General features: G+C 39.5%; 1 protein-coding gene across 4 annotated transcripts in view; it reads right to left on the bottom strand.

The window, feature by feature from the left end:
• Nucleotides 1–23,819, bottom strand: part of VTI1A (vesicle transport through interaction with t-SNAREs 1A) — a 314,120-nt gene that overhangs the window by 289,568 nt on the left and 733 nt on the right. For all 4 annotated transcript variants that reach the window (XM_081104653.1, XM_081104650.1, XM_081104651.1 and 1 more), the window contains exons 2-3: nucleotides 16,808–16,866; nucleotides 14,859–14,969 (exon numbers count right to left, since the gene is read on the bottom strand). In XM_081104653.1, the coding sequence (XP_080960779.1) occupies nucleotides 14,859–14,969; nucleotides 16,808–16,866 (170 nt within the window). The remainder of the gene's footprint in view (nucleotides 1–14,858; nucleotides 14,970–16,807; nucleotides 16,867–23,819) is intronic.

Here is a 23,819-nt window from a genome sequence, read left to right as displayed (position 1 = left end):
GTAGTAAATATATGTAAGGTCTTTATAGTAATCTATACAAAAACAACAAACTGTTGAAAATCACCAAAATTAAAACCTACTTTAATGAAGTGAATAGAAAGAATATTAGCTTGAGTCTGGCTAGTTCTATTCTGGTCAGGGCACATACTCAGGTTGTGGGCTTGATCCTCAGTAGGGAGCATGCAGGAGGCAGCTGATTGATATTTCTATCCCTTTATCCCTCTCCCTTCCTTTCTCTCTAAAAATCAATAAAAATGTATTTTAATAAGAATGCCAGCTTGAATGTTCTCTTCTTCAGCTTCATTGGTTCTTTAGTTAGAAATTAATTTTAGTATTGTTTGTTTTACTAATGAGAATTTTATTTAAATTATTTTGGCTTCCTCATTATTATTACTAGCTGTGTATTACATTGTCTTATGTATTGGGGCACATTCTAAACCAAACTCTCAGTGTATAACAATATTTAAATTTTTAATTACAAAGCTATCTGGTTGCTGACTTCACATATGCAAAAGTCAATTCTTTGTTGATATTAGTGGCAATATTTAATAGATACTATAGAATCTTCCCCCTCTTCTTCTCAATACTGGTATATTAGGCCAATGATAAAACAGTGCACAGACAGTGACTTCTAATAGTTTCTGGGAAATGCAAGTCGTTAGAAATTAGAAAAGGAATGGGGAGAATATCCAAAATAAATAATTCAACATATATTTTGAAAGTTAGATGAAAAACTCAGCAAAAATATTACTCTAATTAGTAGTATGATACATATAATAAAATGATGCAAAAATATATATAGTATCATAATTCTTCTACCTTCAATTCTGTCTTTGCTACCACAAAGGTCAAGGAGAAACCTTGCTTGCAAAGATTAATTTCTAAGATGTCTTTGACAAGACAAAATGTGCTAGAAAATAAAAGCAATCCAACTTAGAAGGTCATATCTGAGAATAAGATGGAAGACTTCACATTTCAGTCCTTTGTGTAAGCTACTGAAGCACTGAGAAAGAGGGTGTACATTTTTAGGATATGGAAGGAATCTTTTGACTTTGAAATACTTTAACCTCTGAACTCTTTAATTCTAGGATTACTACCTGTGCCCAGAAAAGTCACAGACTAAAAATCAGTGAAGTTCTCAAAGCATTTGCATATTTACTATCTTATGTGACTCTTACATTTCACTATTAAGTGGGCAAAATTGATATGATAATCCAAATTTGCAGATACAGAAACTGAAGTGCAGTATGAATATGTCATTTTTGAGGTCTGAGGTCTACTGTCTCTGGCCTTTTTTCACTATTTCACACTTCCTTTCTTGGCAAAGTGGTCAATGACCAAATTTAGCTTACACACAATATTAGAAAAATACAAGAAGAACAAACATCTAACACACATACATGATATTTTTAAAGAGTAAATAAAGCCATCATATAGAGGCCCTGGACCAGACCACATTTGAAATGAATAACACTGAATCACGTTCTTTAAAAAAGTAGAAAGAGAAAATTTTAAATTTCATTAAATCTAAAAAGAATAGAAACCTTACAAGATTCTAACCATGGAGATAGTTTTCCCCTTTCTAAGCTTTACTTTAAAAACCACATGTGTCATCCTGGCCAGTGTGGCTCCATTGGTTGGGCATCATCCCATGAATTGAGAAGTCCCTGGTTTGATTCCCAGTCAGGGTACATGTCCAGGTGGCAGGGGATAGATGTTTCTCTCTCTCTCTCTCTCTCTCTCTCTCTCTCTCTCTTTCTCTCTCTCTCTCTCTCAAATCAATAAAAACATCTAAAATAAATAAAAGTAAAAACCACCTATGTCCATAAGTAAGAACAACCCTAATATTCAGTTGAAATTTATTTATAGACTAGGTTTATATAAAAAAAGATCAAAATAAGAAAACAATGAAACAAAAAATGTCAGCCATTGAACATGCACAGATGCAATGTTCCATTATGAAAGGAAAGGGTAAAAAAATCAGGAGACATTAACAAAGGGCACCCTTGTTTTAAAATACAGAATACATTTTAAAGAAACATTTCATTTCTATAATTTCTATATTTTCATTTCACACCCCAGCCAATGCCATGCAATGTGAGTTTCCAAATCATAAAATCTGACCCACTCTCTCCATTTGAAGGATGCAATTACAGGTCAACTTCTTCAAAACCAATAACAGAAATCTCCATTTTCACAGCAGATTTCCAAGTCCAAGACAGCAATGACTTGTTCTAAACAACATTTAACAGAACGAAATGGAGAATGAGAACATTGGGACACCTCCTTAAAACTGTCTGTGGTGGAGCTTGAGCTACAGTAGCTTTTATGAATTTGCAAGAACACGAGGAGCCTCAAGAACTAACAAAATGCACTGAGGAGGGAGTCCTGCTTCTTGATGTTCCCTAACGTGAGCCCCTTAAGAATTTCAGAGGCATTTTTAGCAAAGGCATTTAATCCACGACCTGACGAACTTCTTAAAAGCCAAAGAGCAATTTGACTCCGCATTTGTTAGTTGTTTTTACTCTTAAATATATTCTTTTCCACTTCGGGGAACTAAAAGACACAAAGTTAAACGAAACAACCTAAGCAAAACATGAGACTATCTGTACACATGGTCCATTTCCTGAAGGCTTCTGAGGATTTGAAATCAAGAGAAAAGTCTCCGGCGAAATATTTCCTAGCTCTATTTGAACTGCTGGTACAGGAAAGCTCAAAATAGTTGACACAGCAAAAGTCTTCAACCACTATCACACAGTTTAAACCTTCACCCCTGAGATCAGATCGGGCGTGGTCTTGATCACAGGCAGTGCACGCCCTAAAAGCTACGTGCTAGGCCATAGGTGCCTAATCTGTTGTAAGTTTTGTGCTGCACCTCACAAATGTGGGACTAGATAAAAGACAACAGAAATGGCATAAAAAGCAACTGGGGATTCATGAAAAAGAGGAATGAGAAGTAAAAGTCAGAAGCATGATGTGTCATTGCCAGTCGCTAAACTTATTTAGCGTAGCAACGCACAAAATTAACACGCTTTATTCGGATATTTTTGTTACTCTAGGGCCTAAGTATCAAAGCATTAGTTCAGTCGATGGTATTAAATAATGCAATTGTGAGTTTCAAGATCCCCAGAACAAAAGCTTTAAGAAGGCAATGGACATGTGGGCGTCAGTTCTGTGTGGAGCATGGAGCCGCCGCCACCAGGCCTCTCTCTGGCTGCCCCAGCAACATGAGCACCAGCATCCCTGTCTCCGCCTTCATGTTTGCATTTACCAGGAGAGTGACAGGCAAGTAGTACTTTGATAAGAAGCATTTCATTTAAAAATCAATTAGCTACCTTTCTTTTCAAGGAATAATGTAAGCATGACTCACAGACAAAACCAAGTATAAGGCATGAATAGTATTTTTCCCAGGGAAATTGAACCAGGGATTCCACAGACTTTGATAACACAGTCTCTGACCATATATTTACAGCACATCACACTGTCTTTTGACCATGGGACAGTTTATAAGCAACCATTACAAAGTTTACTGTTTATGAGCAAACAATTTAACATTGAAACAGAGCTGGCTTTTTTACTATGGCAATTAGCTTCTTCATGTTCCAAACACCAAATAACGTTTTCCCATTAATTTTTCAACCAGTGTGGCTTTAACTTAAAATAAACCATACATCAAAAGCATGGAAAATAAACAGCCAGGAACACAATTTGACGAATTGGATTTATTTAGTTTATTTATCTAAGCAGGGACCATTGGATCTCTTTAATAGGCTGACAGTTGCACTGGGCTAGTTAATAAAACATTCAACAGTGTTCAGCCAATACAGAAATGCAAATCCCATCAGAAATATTTTATTCATGAGGCAGTAATTTCAGTTACTACCAGTTCCCTTTTTTCAAAAAATGACACTGCAAATAAACAGTGCCATCTAGTGACTAATAATGAGGCCAAAGTTGTCACGGGTTTATAATTAACCTTTCAAAATATTACCTGTTTTTATCTTTCCTCTTTATTTCTTAGGTAAGTCAACATAGCTGGACAAAACAAGCCACAGAGAAGTCTATAATAATTTGTTAAGTCATTCAAGAAGGATTATAAGAGAGATATTAAAACCAGTAAACTTTATATAAATTTTTTGTTTTAAAGCAATTGAGCACTATCTCCAGAAAATACACACTGCATCTGCTTAGAACACTCAAACCACTAGAAATATCAGAAAGTTGTAACAGAAATTTGCTCCTTCTGGCATGAAATGGCATTATAACTTTAATTCCAATGATTACAAATTAGTAAGGAGGCAGAAAAAATATTCCAATAAAATCGCAAAATCCAATCAGATATCTGACACCAATTTTTTAAAAATTACACATACATTCCTATGCACACACAGATATATCTATACCAGTACATACTCCGACTCTGCCAATGACTACACTGGGTAGTTAGTTCTGCAGTTCATAAAGCTCTACAGGAGCTAAAGGCAAGAGGCTAAAGCCCAAAGTACGTATCATAAAAACAGTTCCCATTGGAAGGAAGTGTCAGAGCTTCCAGAGTAAAGAAAATCTATTAAGGCCAACCTCAAATTCAGTACATAAGGCCAATGACACAATATTTAATATGTACTACTGTTCCATCCAAGTATACACGGTGGGAAGAAGGGTCAAGAGCAAGAACCTTTTGCAGCATCTTGGATTAGGAGACCAGAGTGACATACAAGCACAGATCAGCCCCCAGGAGGCATCACTTCAGCTGAAAGTAGACTTGGGTCTCTTCCCTATGTGGCGTGTCCATTTCCTGTGTCGGCCTTTGACATTATTGGAGGATACTTTTGTGAGTACAAGAATTACCAAGGTCGAAGCCTGGAATGAGAAGCCTACAAACAAAGGAGGCCAACTGCATGACAGTTTTCTAACAATTTCACCTAGTGCGACCTTGGGAACCACGGTCTTAAGAAAATATCTGCAAACAGAAAATTATGTATATGCACCTAAATATAGTATGACTTTCTCCCTTTAAGGTCATAGTCATATCCAGATAACTAAAATATTTTTCAGTTTCTGATTAATAAATATTGGAAATGTAAAATGAGTTCAATTTTAGACCAGATATTGAGAGCCGGGCATATCTGCTAGTCTTACCAACATTGATATAGTATCTCCCATGGATGAATATCTTAAAAAAAACAACTCAGTTGTATCTAATTCCATAGTTGTAAAATCCCCATAATGGCAGCTAATGACAGTATCTTTCTCATATAATTGTGGACTGAATGAGTAAGGCATATAAAGTACTTAGCCCTGGTTTACCTATGATTTTTATTTCTGAAATCACATTCTAAAGCAGAGAAAATATGGAGAAATAAAACCAAAAATGATTTGATGAGGCACAATGAAAATGTAATTCCAAGGAATATTTTAATAATAGCTATAATGTTGTTGATACCCCTTGATTCAGGAACCTGCCTTCTGAGAAATGATAAATTGCTTTTTTTAAATGAAAGTAACCCTGTTCTAATATGTTGACTGTAGCACAATAAATTATGGAGGGAGTAAATGGAAATATATTAGGATTCAACAAAAGATGAACTCACATCACTGATTGAAATATTATGTAACCATTAAGATGATTAAGAATTTATAGAAATGGGAAATACCAATGTTAGAATCTGTGCTTTAAAGAAAGGTAAAAAAATGTGAATAGAGTAACACCATTATTATGTAAAATAAAACAATAAGTTATGCAAGAGAGAAGGGAAGGGAAGATTGCAAGGAAACAAATCAAATGTTAAAATGTGAATCTTTGTGGGTAACAGAGCTAAGGTGATTTTTTCCTTCTTTCCACCCTCTAGGAATATTCATTCCACAATAAGCAGGCATTATTTTTACAGAGTTTCAAACAACAACATAATCTTTTAAATGGAAAACATATTTGTTAAGTGCACTTAGTGGAGGGAAATTTCTTTTCTGAGACAGCTCTGTCCAGGCTGGCTTTCTTATTTCTTTCTAGAATGCATTTACTAGTATGTCCCTGAAAGAAAGATCAAGTTAATGCTACAACTACAACCACAGACATCAACCCAGTCTTTAAAACATGCTTTCTTGGTTTTCTACAGCTTCCACAGAATATACGTAAAATATCCCAGGAATCAGAACTGAAAAAATAAAATGTAACCAGGAGCATCATGTCCTTGACTTTTCAACAAAAGCCAAAATTTAAAAGACTTAAAAAAAATAAATATGGGTACTGGCTTCATTCATAAACTCAGATGCTCAAGTTGTCCATTCACCCGTTAAAAGAGAGCGCAGGTAGCAGCAGTAAAAGCTTCAAGCTGTTCCACAATATCCTTTGAACCCTGACCTAAGGGACCAACTCCGAGAGTCTGGAGAGTCTGCAGGTAGCTGGTTTCTAGGTCCATTCAGCCTCACTGCTGAGACGGTCAATAGAAGTGTCATTCTCTGATGTAGACAGCTCTGCACTAGGAGCTGGTCTAACAATCACATCACATAGCCTGCCAAACAGGGAAAGGACAGCATTCGGGCACCACTGACCTGGGATAGAAGTGAACTTGAGACTGCGGCTAAAATGCTCTACTTCTAACATTCGTTACAATCTAATCCTCCATGCCAAATCCTGGATGTGTGTGTATGTAAGTCTTAAAAGAAGTTCATCTTTGCTACAAGGAAAAAGAAATACGCAACTACCCAAATTAACCACAAGATGGGGCTAGCATCATAGGACAAGATCAGAGATGTAAAAGGCATTCCATACACCGTGTTCTCACAACTTTAGGGACCTTATCCTGGTGCATCGCGTACTTGTTTCTTTCTTTTTCAACTTACTGAGACGTGCTCAAATATTTTATACAACATTTGTGTTTTTCGTTGATTGGTTTGTACACGTTTGGGTTTTTTGTTTGTTTTTGTTTGATTTTATTTTCTTAAGAAGCAAATCAAGTCTTAAACTTGGAAAATCCTCAACTATATTTCTTCCCCTATTAGCTGGTTCATTTTCCTGGAATGCCCTGACATGGCCATCTCCAAGCTAACCTCATATAAACATTGAAGGAAGAAATTACAAAAACAGCTTAAATGTGTAAATCCTAATTTTTTAATAGTTTTCAAATACATAAAGAGGCTATTAAATTGACTTTTATGGAAATGTGAAGCAGGAAACAAAGAATCAATGAGAGAAGACTAGAATATGTGTTCAGGTTATGTGATTCTGGCCCTGACTCTAAAACGCAGCGTGACTTTAAGGTTAAGTCACTTGGTCTTCCTGGTCCTTTGTTTCCTCACTAAAAAATAAAATGACTGAATTTTAACTTCTCTGGACCTAATATTTCTAACTTACTCTGAGACTATAACAAGCCAAAAATTAAAAATGTTAGGTGAGCCCTAGCTGGTTGGGCTCAGTGAATAGAGCATTGGCCTGTGGACTGAAGGGTCCCAGGTTCTATTCCGGTCAAGGGCACATGCCCAGGTTGGGAGCCTGATCCCCAGTAGGGGGGCGTGCAGGAGGCAGATGATCAATGATTCTCCCTCATCATTAATGTTTCTCTCTCTCTCCCTCTTCCTTCCTCTCTGAAATAAAAAATATATATATATTTATTTATTTATTTTTAATATATTTTATTGATCCTTCACAGAGAGGAAGGGAGAGAGACAGAGAGTCAGAAACATCGATGAGAGAGAAACATCGATCAGCTGCCTCCTGCACATCTCCCACTGGGGATATGCCCGCAACCCAGGTACATGCCCTTGGCCGGAATCGAACCTGCGACCTTTCAGTCCGCAGGCCGACGCTCTATCCACTGAGCCAAACCGGTTTCGGCAAAAATATATATTTTTAAAAATTAGGTTATATGAGGCTAAAAGAATGGAATTAGGCAAGTGAACTGAGTCATCATAAGTAGCAACAACATAAAAGGGTTAGAGATGACCACTGCCTTCCCCAAGCTTCCCACAATTATAAATACAAATTATAACCTGAATTTCAAAATCTCTTAGGTAGGTATTTATTCAGTTACAAATTAAATTCTATGATAGGTCATTGCAAACAGCAGACTATTACTTTTTCATTCTCAGATGTACACAAGTATTCTCTACAGCGGTTCTCAACCTGGGGGTCGCGACCCCTTTAGGGGTCGAACGACCCTTTCACAGGGGTCGCCTAAGACCATCGGAAAACACATATATAATTACATATTGTTTTTGTGATTAATCACTATGCTTTAATTATGTTCAATCTGTAACAATGAAATTGGGGGTCACACAATGTGAGGAACTGTATTAAAGGGTTGCGGCATTAGGAAGGTTGAGAACCACTGCTCTAAGGATTAATAAACAATTAGAAACAGTAAAACTACACTGAACTTTCATGCCAGTCGTGACAGGAGGAATTGGTCAAGGCTAACCTCCCCACTCCGAACAACTATAAAAATGGACAACATGTATACAGGAATTGTTTTCAAAAACTGGACAAGAGGATCGCAGTCCTGGGGAGAAGGGGAACACGGAAATGAGCCGTACAATCGCCTGGCTCTTAACCATGCAGGCTCTTTCCAGACGACAGCACATGGGTGAGGCCCAAATGGAACACAGACGTCGCTGAGCTCAGGAGGCAGACATGCAGCTTGGCCCTGCTGAGGTGAATGGCATTAAGCAGGGTGATGGGAAGAAGGCAGCCACCCAGAGAAAGAGCTTCAGAAATCTATAAAGGGGTCTCTTTAGGCCTCTGGCTGAACATGAGCTTGCATATGCAGACGGCAAGCTCTCCTGAGGTCTTGCAGAGAACAGGCATTGGGAGCTATGGAGAAAAGGGTGATTCCAGAGGTCACCCGAAGCAGGGAGACAGAATTCTGACCAAAGGGAAGAGTAGTCACTGAATGCTCCAGTCATCAAATGGATCCTGAGAAAGGCCCGTCAAAAGCAGAACTGCGCTAGACACGTCTTAACATTGCTGAACAATAGCCCTGAAAGGATCGATCTGGTCTGTTTGGAAATCATCTGTTTGCCCAAATAAAGCTCTGCAGTCTCCAAAGCATGCACTGTCGGAGGAAGTGCTAGCATGCCCATGGAGGCAAAATCTGGTTCTTGGGAGGATGGAGAATCTTACATTTCACACAGATGTGTGGTCCTCCAAAGGGCCACTGCACATGAGCAGACATAGACATGCAGACATACAGAATATCTGTGATAGTAACATTTCATGGGGGAGGGGAAGGGAAATTATTTTTTAAAAGTCTAAAAATGTTCCTTAGAAGTGTAATGTAATAATGGAAAAAGATTAAGATGCACTCCTCTAAAGAAAAATGACAGCCCTAGCTGGTTTGGCTCAGTGGATAGAGCATCAGCCTGCAGACTGAAGGGTCCCAGGTTCGATTCTGCTCAAGGGCACATGCCTGGGTTGTGGGCTTGATCCCCAGTGTGTGGCATGCAGGAGGCAGCTGATCAATGATTCTCTCTCATCACTGATGTTTCTATCTCTCTCTCCCTCTCCCTGCCTCTGTGAAATCAATAAAAAAAAATATATTTTTTATAGGGGCATGTACCTGGGTTGCGGGCACATTCCCAGTAGGGGGTGTGCAGGAGGCAGCTGATTGATGTTTCTCTCTCATTGATGTTTCTAGCTCTCTATCCCTATCCCTTCCTCTCTGTAAAAAATCAGTGAAGTATATATTTAAAATATATATATATATATATATATATATATATACACACACATATATATATATATATTAGAAAAAGGCAAATGACAAAATCTACGCTTTAACAACACATGACCCACAATACTGAGCACAGGATAATCAAATTACTAGTCATGTGAGGAAGCAATGGAACAGAACAGAAATCCTGGGAGTTGGCCTAGATTTCATCCGGCAGGCAGTGAAGACTCTGTGGACAGCGGGACAGCCTCGGCTCAGAGCGTGAGAATTCTGAAACGCTGAAGGGGGGTTTGAGTGGGAGAGGAACAAGGGAGGAGAGGCTACTACAGCAGCCAGACTGAGGAACAGGAAGGTCTCCAGCAGGGGAGGTGGGACAGGAGACAGCTAACTGACAGAATGGTCAATTCCCAATGACCAACTGAATGTGCAAGGTGATGGAGAGGGGGAAATCAAAACGAGAACTCGGAAGTGATGAGTACTTGTCAAATTGAAGTGTTTGTGTTGAATGGATTCTGGGAGAAGTATCCAGCAAATACTAAGAAATAGGCATCTCAGAGGCCTGAGTTAGAAATGCAGTGAGTAAGCGAGTGAGAAGCAGCCTGAAGAACCCAGGGAAGGCAGAGGGGGAGGGCAGGTGGGCTAGGGGAAAAAAAAGGCAAGAATCCAATGGGTTATCAGGAAAAAGTCCTGAGCTGTCCTCTGCCTTTCCCCATTGGCATAAATGTTTCCCCAAAGTTATGCTATTACAGTGGGAATCAGAGAGCTGCTTCATTTGCAGTAAACCTGGCAAATGAGAGATGAAGGACCAATTCTGCAATTTTTTCTTGAAAGTCAATATTTCTAGATATGGTACATCACCATAAGAAAGGTATCAATATCTTTAAGAAGATATTCTCCATTCCTTTAAAAAAATAAGTAAGCTATAATAATAAAAGTGTAATATGCTAATTAGACCAGACATCCTTCCAGACGACCTTCCAGATGAAGCTGGGTCTGCAAGGGAAGCCTGGGTCCCAGGTGCCTGCCGGTGGCCAGAGGGAAGCCCGGGTCCTGGGTGCTTGCTGGCGGCTGGAGGGAAACCGTGGTCCCGGGTGCCAGAGGGAAGCCGGTGCCAGCAGCTGGGGGAAGGAAGGCCTACTCTTACATGAATTTCGTGCATTGAGCCTCTAGTTAACTATAAAAAGAAAATAAGAATAAAAGAAAATTGTATAAATATTTTCTACTAATATCCCATGTGATATGGTAGAGTGGGTAAAGGAAGCTGTAAAATAGGAGTCAAAGGACCACTCACTTCTAAAAGCCCTCCATCAGCTTCTCACCAACAGAGAGAAAACACCAAGGTCTTTACCATGTCTTCCATGCCCTTATAGATCTTTCTTCTGCAATTAACAAATTTACTTCTTGTCTTTCTCACTGGAATTTGAATTCCCTGCCTTAGGGGCTTCTTTCCAGCATCTAGATCAGCACCTGATATACCACAGGGCTCAGGAAAGGCTTGCTGGATGAAACCCAGAGTCAATCTGAGCCTCCTGGTTCTGTCAAGTGGGGACAGTAATCCACACCTACTCTGTCCACTCTTCAATAAAATGAAATTTGCTAAAGCACTTTATAATGATATTTCCGGTCACAGAAGAAAGCTGTGGAAGCAAATATACACACAAAGGCATGAATTGTCAATGACAGCCCAGAGCATAAGTACTTAGTTCATACTTGCTGGTTCTTTTTTATTTATAATAAAAAACATGCCTGAGAAATATTTATCCAACTATGCAATATCCAAATACCTGGAAGAATCTACCCAGGATCATACTCCTTAGGAGACAAAAACAAACAAACAAAACAAAAAAAACCCTGAAGGTTGGGTTAGCTGACTTGTAAGCCACAGAAGCAATTTAGTTCCTGAAAAAGAATTTTAATTAGAAAAGATCAAAACTTAATTCAGTGTTTGGGGCTGAATGATGTCTCCCCCAATTCTTTTAAGTCCTGACCCTGAGTCCCTCAGAATGTGACTGTATTTCAAAACAGGGTCTTTAAAGAGTTAACAGTTAAAGTGAAGTCTCTAGGGTGGGCTTAATCCAATGGATGCCTGGCTTCCTTATAAGAAGAAGAAATGAAAATGCATTAAATCAGAGGAATTAGGACAGAGGAAAGACCATGTGAAGACGTACGTAGGGAGAGGGCGGCCATCTCCAAGCCAAGGAGAGAGGCTTCATGAGAGACAAGCCTGTTGACACCTTGATCTCAGGCTTCCAGCCTCCAGAACTGTGAGAAAATAAATTCTGCTGTTGGACCCACACAATCTGTGGTACTCTGTTCCGACAGCCCTGGAAAACTAATACACTTAGTCGTTTAGAAACCAAGAGAAAAATCACTGGAAACGAGTTTCATAAAAATGGGGTAAGCAAACTAAAATAATCCTTAGAAATATTTGATTTCATTTTTATCCTTTTTATTGAAACATTAACTTTAATTAGAGCTGTCTAGGTATAAATTCGAGTTGTCAAAGTCTTAAATCAATCCAGTTTCCTCACCACAACTCCCAGTCTCGCTGAGAGCCTGCCCTGCACAGAATGGTCACAGAAGGTGTATCCAGTGCAGAGCGGAGAACGAGGTGTTCAGTTCCTTTCATGTTTAGGTCCATCACAAACTCTAACTGTTTTTAACTAATAGGAACACAAGTTTAAAAGGCAACCACATCACAGCAACTGACATAGCCTATCTCAACTTCTCAGGAAAATATCCATTAAAATATAAAATAAACATGCAAACATGCAAGTTCCCTATTCTACACTCTAGGTGGAATTTCTACTATGTCTGATACCATTGGTCTTGTCGTGGGAAGATATACTGGAGTCTAGAAGGTGTGGCTTCTAAAACACCAAAGGTAGGAACGGAGGCAGAAAGATCCTTTCTTTATGAATTTGGATGCCAGGGTCAGAAATACAGTTAACTCACATGCCAACCCGTGAGTCCCATCCCTCCCAGGTTAAGCTCAGGTTGATCCTCATCTGTAGCTTTGTTTTCCCATTTCAAGTTTTAATTCTGGTAAAATTTACCATCTTAACTATTTTTTAAAATATATTTTTTATTAATTTCAGAGAGGAAGGGAAGAGGGAGAGAGAGACAGAAACATCAATGATGAGAGGGAATCATTGATTGCTGCCTCCTGCACGCCCCCTACTGGGGATCGAGCCCGCAATCTGGGCATGTGCCCTTGACAGGAATGGAAGCCGGGACCCTTCAGTCTGCAGGCTGATGCTCTATCCACTGAGCCAAACTGGCTAGGGCCATCTTAACTATTTTTAAGTGAACAGATCAACAGTTTTAAATGTATTCACATCGTTGAGCAACCAATCTCTAAAAGTTTTCATTTTGTAAAACTGAAACTCTATGCCCATTGAGCAGTAACTGCCCATTTCCCCCCACAGTCTTGCTGACTTTTGCAACTTCCACATTCTTGGCTAATCCTCTGAAGTCATGGACGAACCTCTTGAGTGTCCTCATCACACCTTGGTGACATCACCCTGAGCCCAGGAGGGCATCTTGGGTGAGGGGTGGGGGTGGGGGAAACTGAGTCATTGGTCGTCCATGATTTCTTATTGCTCCTGCAGGACACTGGCAGTGTGTGCTTACTGGAAGGCCCACCTTCTCACTGCACCAGATCACAAAGGATTTCTGTCTGCAGCCGACGACACTCCTACCAAGGCTATGAACCTGTCCTCAATGGCCTTGAAGCCCGGCACTGACTTGGCTTACTTATCGGTGCAAGTCCTTCCAGGCATCTGTTTCTAGAATAGGGAGTTTTCGTCCATGTTGAAGATTTGCTCTGGCAGGTAATTTCCCTCCACAGTCAGCTTAGCTAGAGTTGCCAAAAATCCTTCGGTTGCCTTCTCACCAGCACCTGCTGACTCAGCACTCACTTTCACATTACGTAATGAATAACAGCTCTTGAACTGTGTAAACCACCCAGAGTAGCAGTAAACTCATCATCCCAACCAGGTCCAGCCTCATCATTCAACACTGCAGACAAACTTTCCGCTTTGGCCGTGACGGTCGCGGTGCTGAGAGGGACACGCTGCTGTCTGGCCCTCCCTCCAGGGCATTAGAAGTTTCCCCATGTCTGACACAGGCCCTTCTCTAATTTTGGTTAAGTTTCATTGCCTTCAATGAAGCAGATGCTTTAATAGCTCCTGTCACTTTGTTCTGTTCTGAGAGATCGTAGCACTGGTGGCACTGGGAATGCCTGACTGGAGAGCAATAGCCACCCCTGGTTTTCTACCTTCATAGTCCTCACTCACTTCAATTTTGACTTCAATCAGTCCACATGGCCTCTTACCGGCAACTTTAGCAATTTGTATGCTTAGGGGCACGATGAATGAAACAACATGAGATTAAATCAAGCACAAGAGAAAATGATGTAACCAGGAGATATGTAGTAAACATGGGATGTATGAGGCTGTTTCGAGCATAGCACAGCACAGTTTTACAGCAACCTTTTTTTTAATGTAAGTACAAAGAGTACACTCTAAAGTAATAATAAAAAGTACACTATAGTATATGCCTAAACCCGTAACATGGTCAGTTGTTGTCATTATCAAGCATTACGGACCGGAACTTATATGCAATATACTTTTATATGACTGACAGTGCAGTACATTTTTAAAAATATCACCACAAACATGAGAGCAAGGCATTGAGTGGGGACATTATGACACCATTATTACAACAGCATTAGGCAATAGAATATTTTCAGCTTGATTACAATCTTATGGGACCCCCATTGTATATGACTAAACATCATCAGGCGACACGTGATTATATAATTTCAGGACATTTATGAGTCTCTTAAGTCCATCTGTGAATATTGCAAACTTTGTAAGGCCGGAAATTTGGTTTCAAAATTCTAATAAATGGTAAATACCAGGAAATACTATCCAAACGCAAAGGACCACCTAGTTTGAATATATCTGTATGAATCCAGTATCCCTTGAATTCCATCATTAGCTTGCTCTGTGGACATTTTTAGGTCCAGGGTCACAAACAATGAAAGGCATTGCTTGTCTTTTGCACAACCTCCTGAAGACGACACACTTAATGCTGAGTGAGGCGAGGCATGTGGAGGAAATGCAGGAGACATAAATAAAAATTTAGTATAAAGATCAGTAAGTATGACAAGGATGGGATTTGACTCACAAAATCTGTTTCAAGTTTTCCCATTTCTTGCTTGTAGCTTCTCATTCTGTTGCTGTACATTCCGCGACTTTGGGGTGGTATCTCTCGGACTTCCAAATCCATCTGCTCCAGCTGACAGGGTGAGAGCAAAACGTCATTGAAACCATATGCTTACTCTTTATTTGACCAGATGTTTAGAGCAGAAAGGATTTCATTTCAATTCTTCACTTTACGGCTGAGGAACCAGGTCCAGGGAGTTACCTGCCTGGGATCAAATAATATTGGGACTACGTTTGTGCTTAATTTTTGTTTAGGTGAACAAATAGTTACTGAGTGCTTGCCAAGTGAGACATAGAGCACCAAAGTACTTACTTTCTCAGGAATTTCTATTAAAACACATGCATTAATCCAAACATCCTTAATAATACTGATTTTAATATGCTTGAAGTATCCCATCATTCAGTCCAACCTGGTCAGGTGTTTTGACCCCAAACCACCAGGACTATGGGAAATAAACCAAACCATTATTTCCAACCTTAAGCACACAGTGTCTGCCCAGCCTTAGTTATTTGGTAAAAATTCTTCCAGAAAGTCTTTTCTGATTAGGAAAATCACATACCAACCAACATGTGATCTCAACCTGCAGCTTCACTTCTTACACTTTATTACCATGATGATTTGGAGTTAAATGGATACAGTAAAATGTTAAATTATACAAAGCTCACTGAAATCACAGCAGGGAACTTTTTAACAACCTGTCATCATATAACACTTCCAATACAACACATGAGCATCTAATGGGAGGCAGTACAGAAATATTATGATGGTTAAGAAAACAGGCTTTTAAGTCAGATGCCTGCCTTCACACTCATTTAGGACCACAATGCAGTAACAAGTTAAATCATACTTGCAATATCTGGCTTTTAAAACAAAAAATTGGGATAGAATATTTTTTCCCCCTGTGAATGTATTTATATATAAAAAAAATAGTGGATGACTTAGAGCACTGGGTTTAGCATATCCTAGTATAGATACAAATTCTTACTCCACCACTTATTGGGTGTGGACCTCAGGCCAGCTACTTAATCTTTCTAAGCCTCAGTATTGCCATGTATAAAATGGGGGGAGGTGCGTAATCACAGTGTTGAAAATCACTCCTCCATGGTTTTCTCAGACTCCTGTAAGTCTTGCTGGGCATGCCAGGAATGCAAGGCCCTAACCACTCTTTTCCCTGGACATTTCTCAAGGTAGTATTTGCAGGGAGCAATGTTGGGAGAGGAACTTCTGGGACAAAGGGAAGGCTTGCTTCCAGGCTGCTGTAAAGCAGTATGCTTCCCAGGCTCCATGTTCCTCTCCTGTAAGACATTCTACTGTATGTGTGGGCATACATCTGGGCCACCTCTGCCACTCCTGTGGGAATTGGGGCTCAGGGAACTCATACAAGGATGCTCAAACTCTGGCAGCTGCTTTTGCTGTGAGTGATAAAAGTCTTTTGTCTCTGACCTAAGAATCTAATGTCTTCTATTAGCATCCATGAAATTGTAGGAAGCTTGCTTATTAGTGAGCAAATAGGAAAAAATCTCAGATCCTTAACAGTTTTTGACAAATAGCACTTGCTTCCCAGAGTTTTTATAAAAATTAATATTATTAATATTATAAAACAAGTAATATGCTTATCCCAGTGTCTGGTACCCAGTATGCCTTTAACAAGCATTGGCTATTGACAGCTATTATAAAATGTATTATTAAGGAATAAAAATTAGAGCTGGATATTCAATGAGTCACCTTTATTAAGAAAAACAAAATCCCAAGGTACTATTAAATTATCTTCAATTTAAAAATGAATGAATTGTAAATTATAAAATGCTAATTAGTCATTTTACATTTCTGCAATAAAACAGGCTAGTGAAAGGCATCAGCTTAAATGACTCTGGTCGTGTGTTAAAATATATTACCGAGTCTGTACATACCAGTTCTTTTGCTTCTTCAAGCTGTTTCTCCACATTTGCAACCATCTGTTTCTTCTCATCTGAAATAGACAATAATATCAGAAAATTGCTAAGAAAATAAATTTAATATTTAAAAACTTCTATTTTTCTATACCTTTTTCCTTTCTGATCAATCAAACTGAGAATTACCATACCAGGCAACTGGCCATATCATTCTTTGGTGGGTTAGAAACCACTCTAAAGCCACTAATTCTAGGCTATCTAGAAATACATAATATTATGGAGTACCTAGTGATTAAAGGATGCCATAACAGTTTAAAAAGAAACCAAAAATTATTTTGTTCTTTAGAAGAGACTGTGTCAACAACAGCAGTTTTAGTGGTGGCATGAAGAATCTGCAAACTCTTCACTATAGTGAAATGGGAATAACTGATTTCAGATACAATTTAAAAGTCACAGGAAAAAGCAATTCCTAAAACTGGACAAGATCTTAACAATCCCCAGTGCGGGGTGTGCAGGAGGCAGCCGATCAATGATTCTCTCTCAGCATTGATGTTTCTATCTTTCTGTCCCTCTCCCTCTGAAATCAATAAAACAAACAAACAAAAATATATATAAATAATAAAAATTAAAAATAAAATAAAAAAACTGTACTTCCGTTAACACTAAAATTGGGCGTAACGGAGGAAATATTTGAAGTTAGGGCTACTTGATTCCAAACCCAAAGTCACTAACTACCCACTGATTATGGAATATTGGGTAAGAACAATCTGTACTCTCAAAAATGGAGATGAAAAATGCCCGCTGCATTATCTTTTGTTTAAACAAGCTGATACAAGTGAAATTACTTTTAAACTGTGAAGTGCTAAGTCTCTGTATGTGGTTTATTCAAACTCTACCAAAACCAAGCTATAACGGAACTGGAATCCCCTTTTTCAGGAGAGACACATCCTGGAAGGTATTTTCAGAAAATGCCCTCACCCCACCCCCATTCCAAACCATTTGTCCTAAGACTGCACTTACGTTTTGTGCTAACTAAATTTATTGAACATGTATCGTTTTTGTCTGCCTAGCACCCTTCTTTTCTCAGGCTATAACCCCTACTCTTTTTAAAAAATATATACTTCATTGATTTTTTACAGAGAGGAAGGGAGAGGGATAGAGAGTTAGAAACATCGATGGGAGAGAAACATCGATCAGCTGCCTCCTGCACACCTCCTACTGGGGATGTGCCTGCAACCAAGGTACATGCCCTTGACCGGAATCGAACCTGGGACCTTTCAGTCCACAGGCTGACGCTCTATCCACTGAGCCAAACCAGCTAGGGCAATCCCCACTCTTTCGAGGCTCTCCACCACCACACATGTCAGTGGGAGATGCTGTCTCTTCCTATGACCCTGACTCTTCAGTGACAGTGACTTGGCAAAAGATGGGCTCCTCATCCTAGCTAGACCAATCCTAGTAGCTCAATCCAAGCCGACCAAGCAAAGTGCTGGAGCTGTGGGGAAGTCTTTTCTCTCCCTTGGTAGAGTTACGAGAACAGGCGTTTAGAAGCTGTTGGCATCCACTGGCCTAGCTACAAAGAGCAAGCATCAGTGGTTGAAAATGAAGCCTACCTTTAGAAAGAAACAAAGCTGAGAGGTAGAGCAATAGGACAGAGGGGACAGACAGACAGGCACAAATGGGTTAGACAGAGTTAGTTAATTAGTTTCTGGTTCCAGATAATTCTGAAATAGATTTTGCTTGACTTTTCAAGGTTAAGTTCCTTGAACAAACAAGTTTCTTTTTCTTTATTTAAAGTTGGGTTTCTGTGACAAGGAGGCCGATGAATACTGACTGACTCATACAACAGGCTAGAAAAGTTGTGAAGCTTGAGATGGGTATAACACCTATTAGCTAAATAGCCCTTCAGAAGGATAGCCAACGCCAAGTGGGGAGAGAGTAGCTGTCACATAGGTTTTATGCGTGCACTCCAGCCCATGCCATGGACCTCCAGGACTACCGAACACCAGTATTTCTCATTAACAAAGGAAAACAAAACAAGCAGCCCCCCTCGACCTCTAGTCCCCTTTGCTACTAAGATCTCTCTCCCTCCAGCTACATTCACATTTCCCTCCCTCCTCCCCCATTCCTCCCTGTAATCCTGCCCACACCCCACCATTCTACTGAGATGACTCTCACAAGACGAATGACCTTTGTTTGCCCAAACTAATGGACATTCCTTGGTTCTATTTTTATTTAATCTTGTGGCATCTGCCATTATGCTCCGCCCATCCTGTCACTTTCTCCTCTCCTGGCCTCAGCGACACCCTGACTCTGTGACATTCCTGAACACTCAATTCTATCTCTGCGTCCTCTGATGGGCACCCTCTTCTGCAGCCCATCCTCTAACCACCCGTGTTCCTCAGGGTCTAGTCCTTGCTTTCCCCCCACCCCCCACCCCATGACTATCATCTATGCCCCTGGCAATTTCATCTGCTCCCATTTATTCACTATCTTTTTATCTACTTATGATGCTAAGTCTTTACCATTAATCCTGATATATTTGCAGGACTCCACACCTTTAATGCCAATGCCTATGCCCACCTCCACTGTGATTACCTGGCAAATTGCTATTCAACACTCTCTTCAGAAATCAGTACCTCTAGGAAGCCTTTCCTAACCCAACAAAGTTAACCACTTTCAGTTACAATGTGGGTCGCGAACAATGAAAATACATCCTGCATATCCGATATTTACATTACGATTCATACCAGTAGCAAAATTACAGTTATGAAGTAGCAACAAAAATAATGTTATGGTTGGGGGTCACCACAACATGAGGAACTGTATTAAAGGGTCACGGCATTAGGAAGGTTGAGGACCACTGAGTTACATAAAACACCTAAGCTTTTACCTAATCTTAATGATTTCTCTCTCACCTCTACCGGTCTGATTTACCTTCTACCTTGGAGGCTCTCGGAAGACAGGAACTGTGTCTTCATCATCTTTATAGTCCTACAATCCAGCACGGAGTCTGGCATATAAACAGTTCTTGGAAAATGATATTAAATTGAATAAATAATGTAGGCCAGTCCAGCCAGTATGGGTCAGTGGTTGAGGGTCGACCTATGAACCAGGAGGTCACAGTTCGACTCCTGTCAGCCGGTTCGATCCCCATTGTGGGGTGTGCAGGAGGCAGTCGATTGATGATTCTCATCATTGATGCTTCTATCTCTCTCGCCTCCTCTCTTCCTATCTGAAATCAATAAAAACATATTTAACCATTTGTACGCCATAAGCATCTATAGATGCAAGCAGCGGAAATTTTTAAATTAAATTCAAAATATTGTGGCAGTTTACTAGTTAAAAAAACAACATTATGACTTCTTCCATATATAGCTATGTCTGATCTCCAAAAGACTCCAGGGCTTAGCATAACTAATCAGCTAGACTTGAGTATCTCCTCCTGGAAAGGACACTGTCTGGCCCCACCACTCCTCCGACTCTCTCCTTAATAGCCAGTTAAAACCCAATTCCAATTTCATACCCTAAAGCCCTGATCAGTCGTCTCCTTTCAAGTGTAGGTGTTCATCCAGAAAGATTCATCTCACTCTAGTCTAGGCACAGACAAGAAGCAAGAATTGAGGCGCAAGGTTCCTTTAAAAGTTCAATTAATATAACAAAGTCTGGGGAGCTGAGTCCTGCCAGCTTTTGCCTTCAGCAGTAGCAATAACATCCATCACTAATGGCTAATTCAGGTATTTTCTCTAAAGGAAAAAATGTGCTAGTATGTCACGTGTTTTATTTCATCTGATTTTTACAACATTGTAACTTTGAAACTAATACCCCCTTCTTCCCCAGTTTTATAGATGGAGGAAGCAGGCTTAGAAAGACCAAGCAATTTGCCCATTTACATCTGGTCAGTAGCAGAACTGGGACTCTAAACAGATCTGATGCCATGTGTGACTCTTAACCAATTTGCCATAATACCTTTCTTGGTCTTTCTGATTTACAGCCACAAAGTGAACGGTGAGGTATGCAACTAACTGCAGGAGAACATTTTATTAGGTCCTTCAGGCCTGTTGTAATGGAACCTCCACACCTATATAGGGTCCCTCTAACTTAGAATTCATCACCAGAGGGAAAAGAACTCTACAGTTAGTATTAGTAATGGTTTCCACTCATCCATTTCCCTGGCTTTACCACAGAACACTAACCATTAAAATCAAATTTCAAATACAGTGTCATAGAGCATTACCTAAGAACGGACTGATCCATCTCCTTAGTCCAATTTATAGTTAGTTAAGATTCAAACACTTTAGTGTAAGAGCAAAGTCTTTTTATTGTTGAAAACATATCACAGAGCAATCAAATTTCTGTTTTAAAATAAAGTTTTAAAATATTTAGTCTTTTCTGTTCTCTTTGGAAGTAACACTTTAATACATTGTACATGCACAGCAGAGCGGATTTAATTGCCACCAGTCCTACTCACTCGACTTCAATTTAAATACTAAGTTAATATGTTGAAGAATGAACTGCTTTGACCAAAAAGTTTGCTCCAACTTTTAACCTTCTTAACTGAAGTAAATTATAGTTCCTCTCCTCTGGGTCAACCAGCAATGATGCCCAGAGAAAGAGATTATAGTTACTTTTAATCATACTGTTTTGCCATATTAATTTCAGTTAGTTCATAGACATACATCTGAAATTCATTGCTACCTAGATATACTTTCATTTTTTTCTATTTATCAATTATAAACAGATTATAAAGTGAGCAAGCACAAGTAATTATTAAGAGGGGAACCACTGCATTTTTAGGAATAACTAGTATTCAATTATTCAAGTCAGCAAGCACTCTTCCAGTGCCAGACATACAGTCTCCTTTCAATTCCAATATATCTGCTGAGTTTGGGCCTCACATTATTCAAGAGCTAAGGAGAGTCAAGGCTTTATTTCTAAGATACTTAATCCCAATGTTTCCTTCTGTGTGGTAAGAATGGTTACATTAAAACTTAAAGACAAGAAAAAATAAATTCTTGGAAATAGTTTTTACAACTTTGAACTCAGGGATGACTTTATTACTTTATAACACAGCTTCCCAGTACAAAAGCAATTCTCCCAAATAACAACAACAACAACAAAAAAGTGTTTCTACTGCTAAAACTATTACAATTTAAAATGAGCAAAAATCTAACTGAAACCACAAATCCTCACATTCTGAGGCTCTGGGACTGATGTCAAAGGAAGGAATCTCCAACAGCAAAGACAACAAAAATCAAGATGATCGTGGGCAGTGGAGAAAAGCAGGACTGAAGAGAAGAGGCGAGGTGATGTATCATGAAGTGGTGAGGTCATCAGCCACTTTCTCCACAAAAATCTCTGAGGCAGCGGAGCTTGGCAGTATATGCTACCTTGGGTCTCTCCTCTTGTTCCCTCACTTGGACTCAAAAACCTCTTTAGGACATCATCCATCTCCTGCAGAACTAACTGGGACTTCAGGAGATGAGTGGGGTATAAGTTCAGAGATCCTGGCTTCAAGCAAACATCCCTATTAATAGAAATAGGTGGGGGAAGAAAAACAAAGAAATAAAGGAAAATATTATTTATAAACACATAACTTTGGGGAGGGGAGGGGAAGGGAAGAGGAATAACAACTTAGGTCCAGGGGAAATTATTGCTGGCCTCAAGGACTGACTAACAAGCTGAGACAGTGAGGTTGCGCACCAGTTCATGTATCAATGAACACTCCTTTTCCTACACTTTACACCCAGAGCTGAGGTAGGCCCAAGTCTAGCATCCTAATGATAGTTCAATTTCCCTAAACAACTAAGCCAAAAAGTAACAATTGTATCTGCAAACTACCACTTCAAATTAAATCTGTATTTATAGAAAGATAAATCCTAAAACAATGTCTTACAAAAATCACAAAGTAGCCCGGCTGGGGTGGCTCAGTGGTTGAGCGTTGACCTATGAACTAGAACAGGGGTCCTCAAACTTTTTAAACAGGGGGCCAGTTCACTGTCCCTCAGACCCTTGGAGGGCCGGACTGTAGCTTAAAAAAAACTATGAACAAATTCCTATGCACACTGCACATATCTTATTTTGAAGTAAAAAAACAAAACAGGAACAAATACAATATTTGTATTTGCATGTGGCCCGCGGGCCGTAGTTTGAGGACCCCTGAACTAGAAGGTCACAACTGATTCCCTCTCAGAGCACATGCCCTGGTTGCAGGCTCCATGCCCAGTGTGGGGCATGAAGGAGGCCGCTGATCAATGATTCTGTCTGTCTCATCATTGATATTTCTCTCTCTCTCTCTCTCTCTCTCTCTCTCTCTCTCTCTCTCTCTCCCCCTCTCTGAAATCAATTTAAAAAATCAAAAATATCACATTTATATATTTGCTTATTCAAATATCTGATCTCAGCCCCTTCTAAATAAATGCCAATGAATCAAACATACTAGTAACGCCCACTTTCACACAGTTGACAGTCTAGCATAAAAGAAAGATGTGCTAAAAACAACAACAACAAAAAACACAACAACACAAAAATAAAAACACGTCTGGATGGAAATTCTGGAATTTTAAACGTGAGAGAAATTGTCCTGTACCAAGTTTTTCATAACATTGGCATATGGTCCCCCCAACCCCAAGAAGGATGAGGAATAATAAATGGAGTTGGGGCTACGAAAAATACAAAAGATAGTAGCAGCTAACACCGAGGAAAGACTTTCCATATGTGAAATAATTTCATCTTCCCAACAGCCCTATGAAAGACCTACAACTCTCTCCACTTACCAAGAAGGAAAGTTGAAAGAGGTTAAGAAACTTGCCTAAATGTCAAAACTTCTAAGTAGCAGAGGTGGGATTAGGCACCATGGCTCTTAGCCCTGTTTTGCTGCATATAATACTGCCGTCATCACTAACACAACAACGTCAGACCCCTCACCTGCGTGCATTCATTCATTCATTTTTTAAAATATATTTTATTGATTTTTTTTACAGAGAGGGAGGGAGAGGGATAGAGAGTTACAAACATCGATGAGAGAGGA

This window comes from Myotis nattereri (genome assembly GCF_964212035.1).
Source record: "Myotis nattereri genome assembly, chromosome: 13".
Classification (NCBI taxonomy): Eukaryota; Metazoa; Chordata; class Mammalia; order Chiroptera; family Vespertilionidae; genus Myotis; species Myotis nattereri.
The sequence above is the reverse complement of the archived record's forward strand: the minus strand, read 5'-3'. Positions and strand labels throughout refer to the sequence as shown.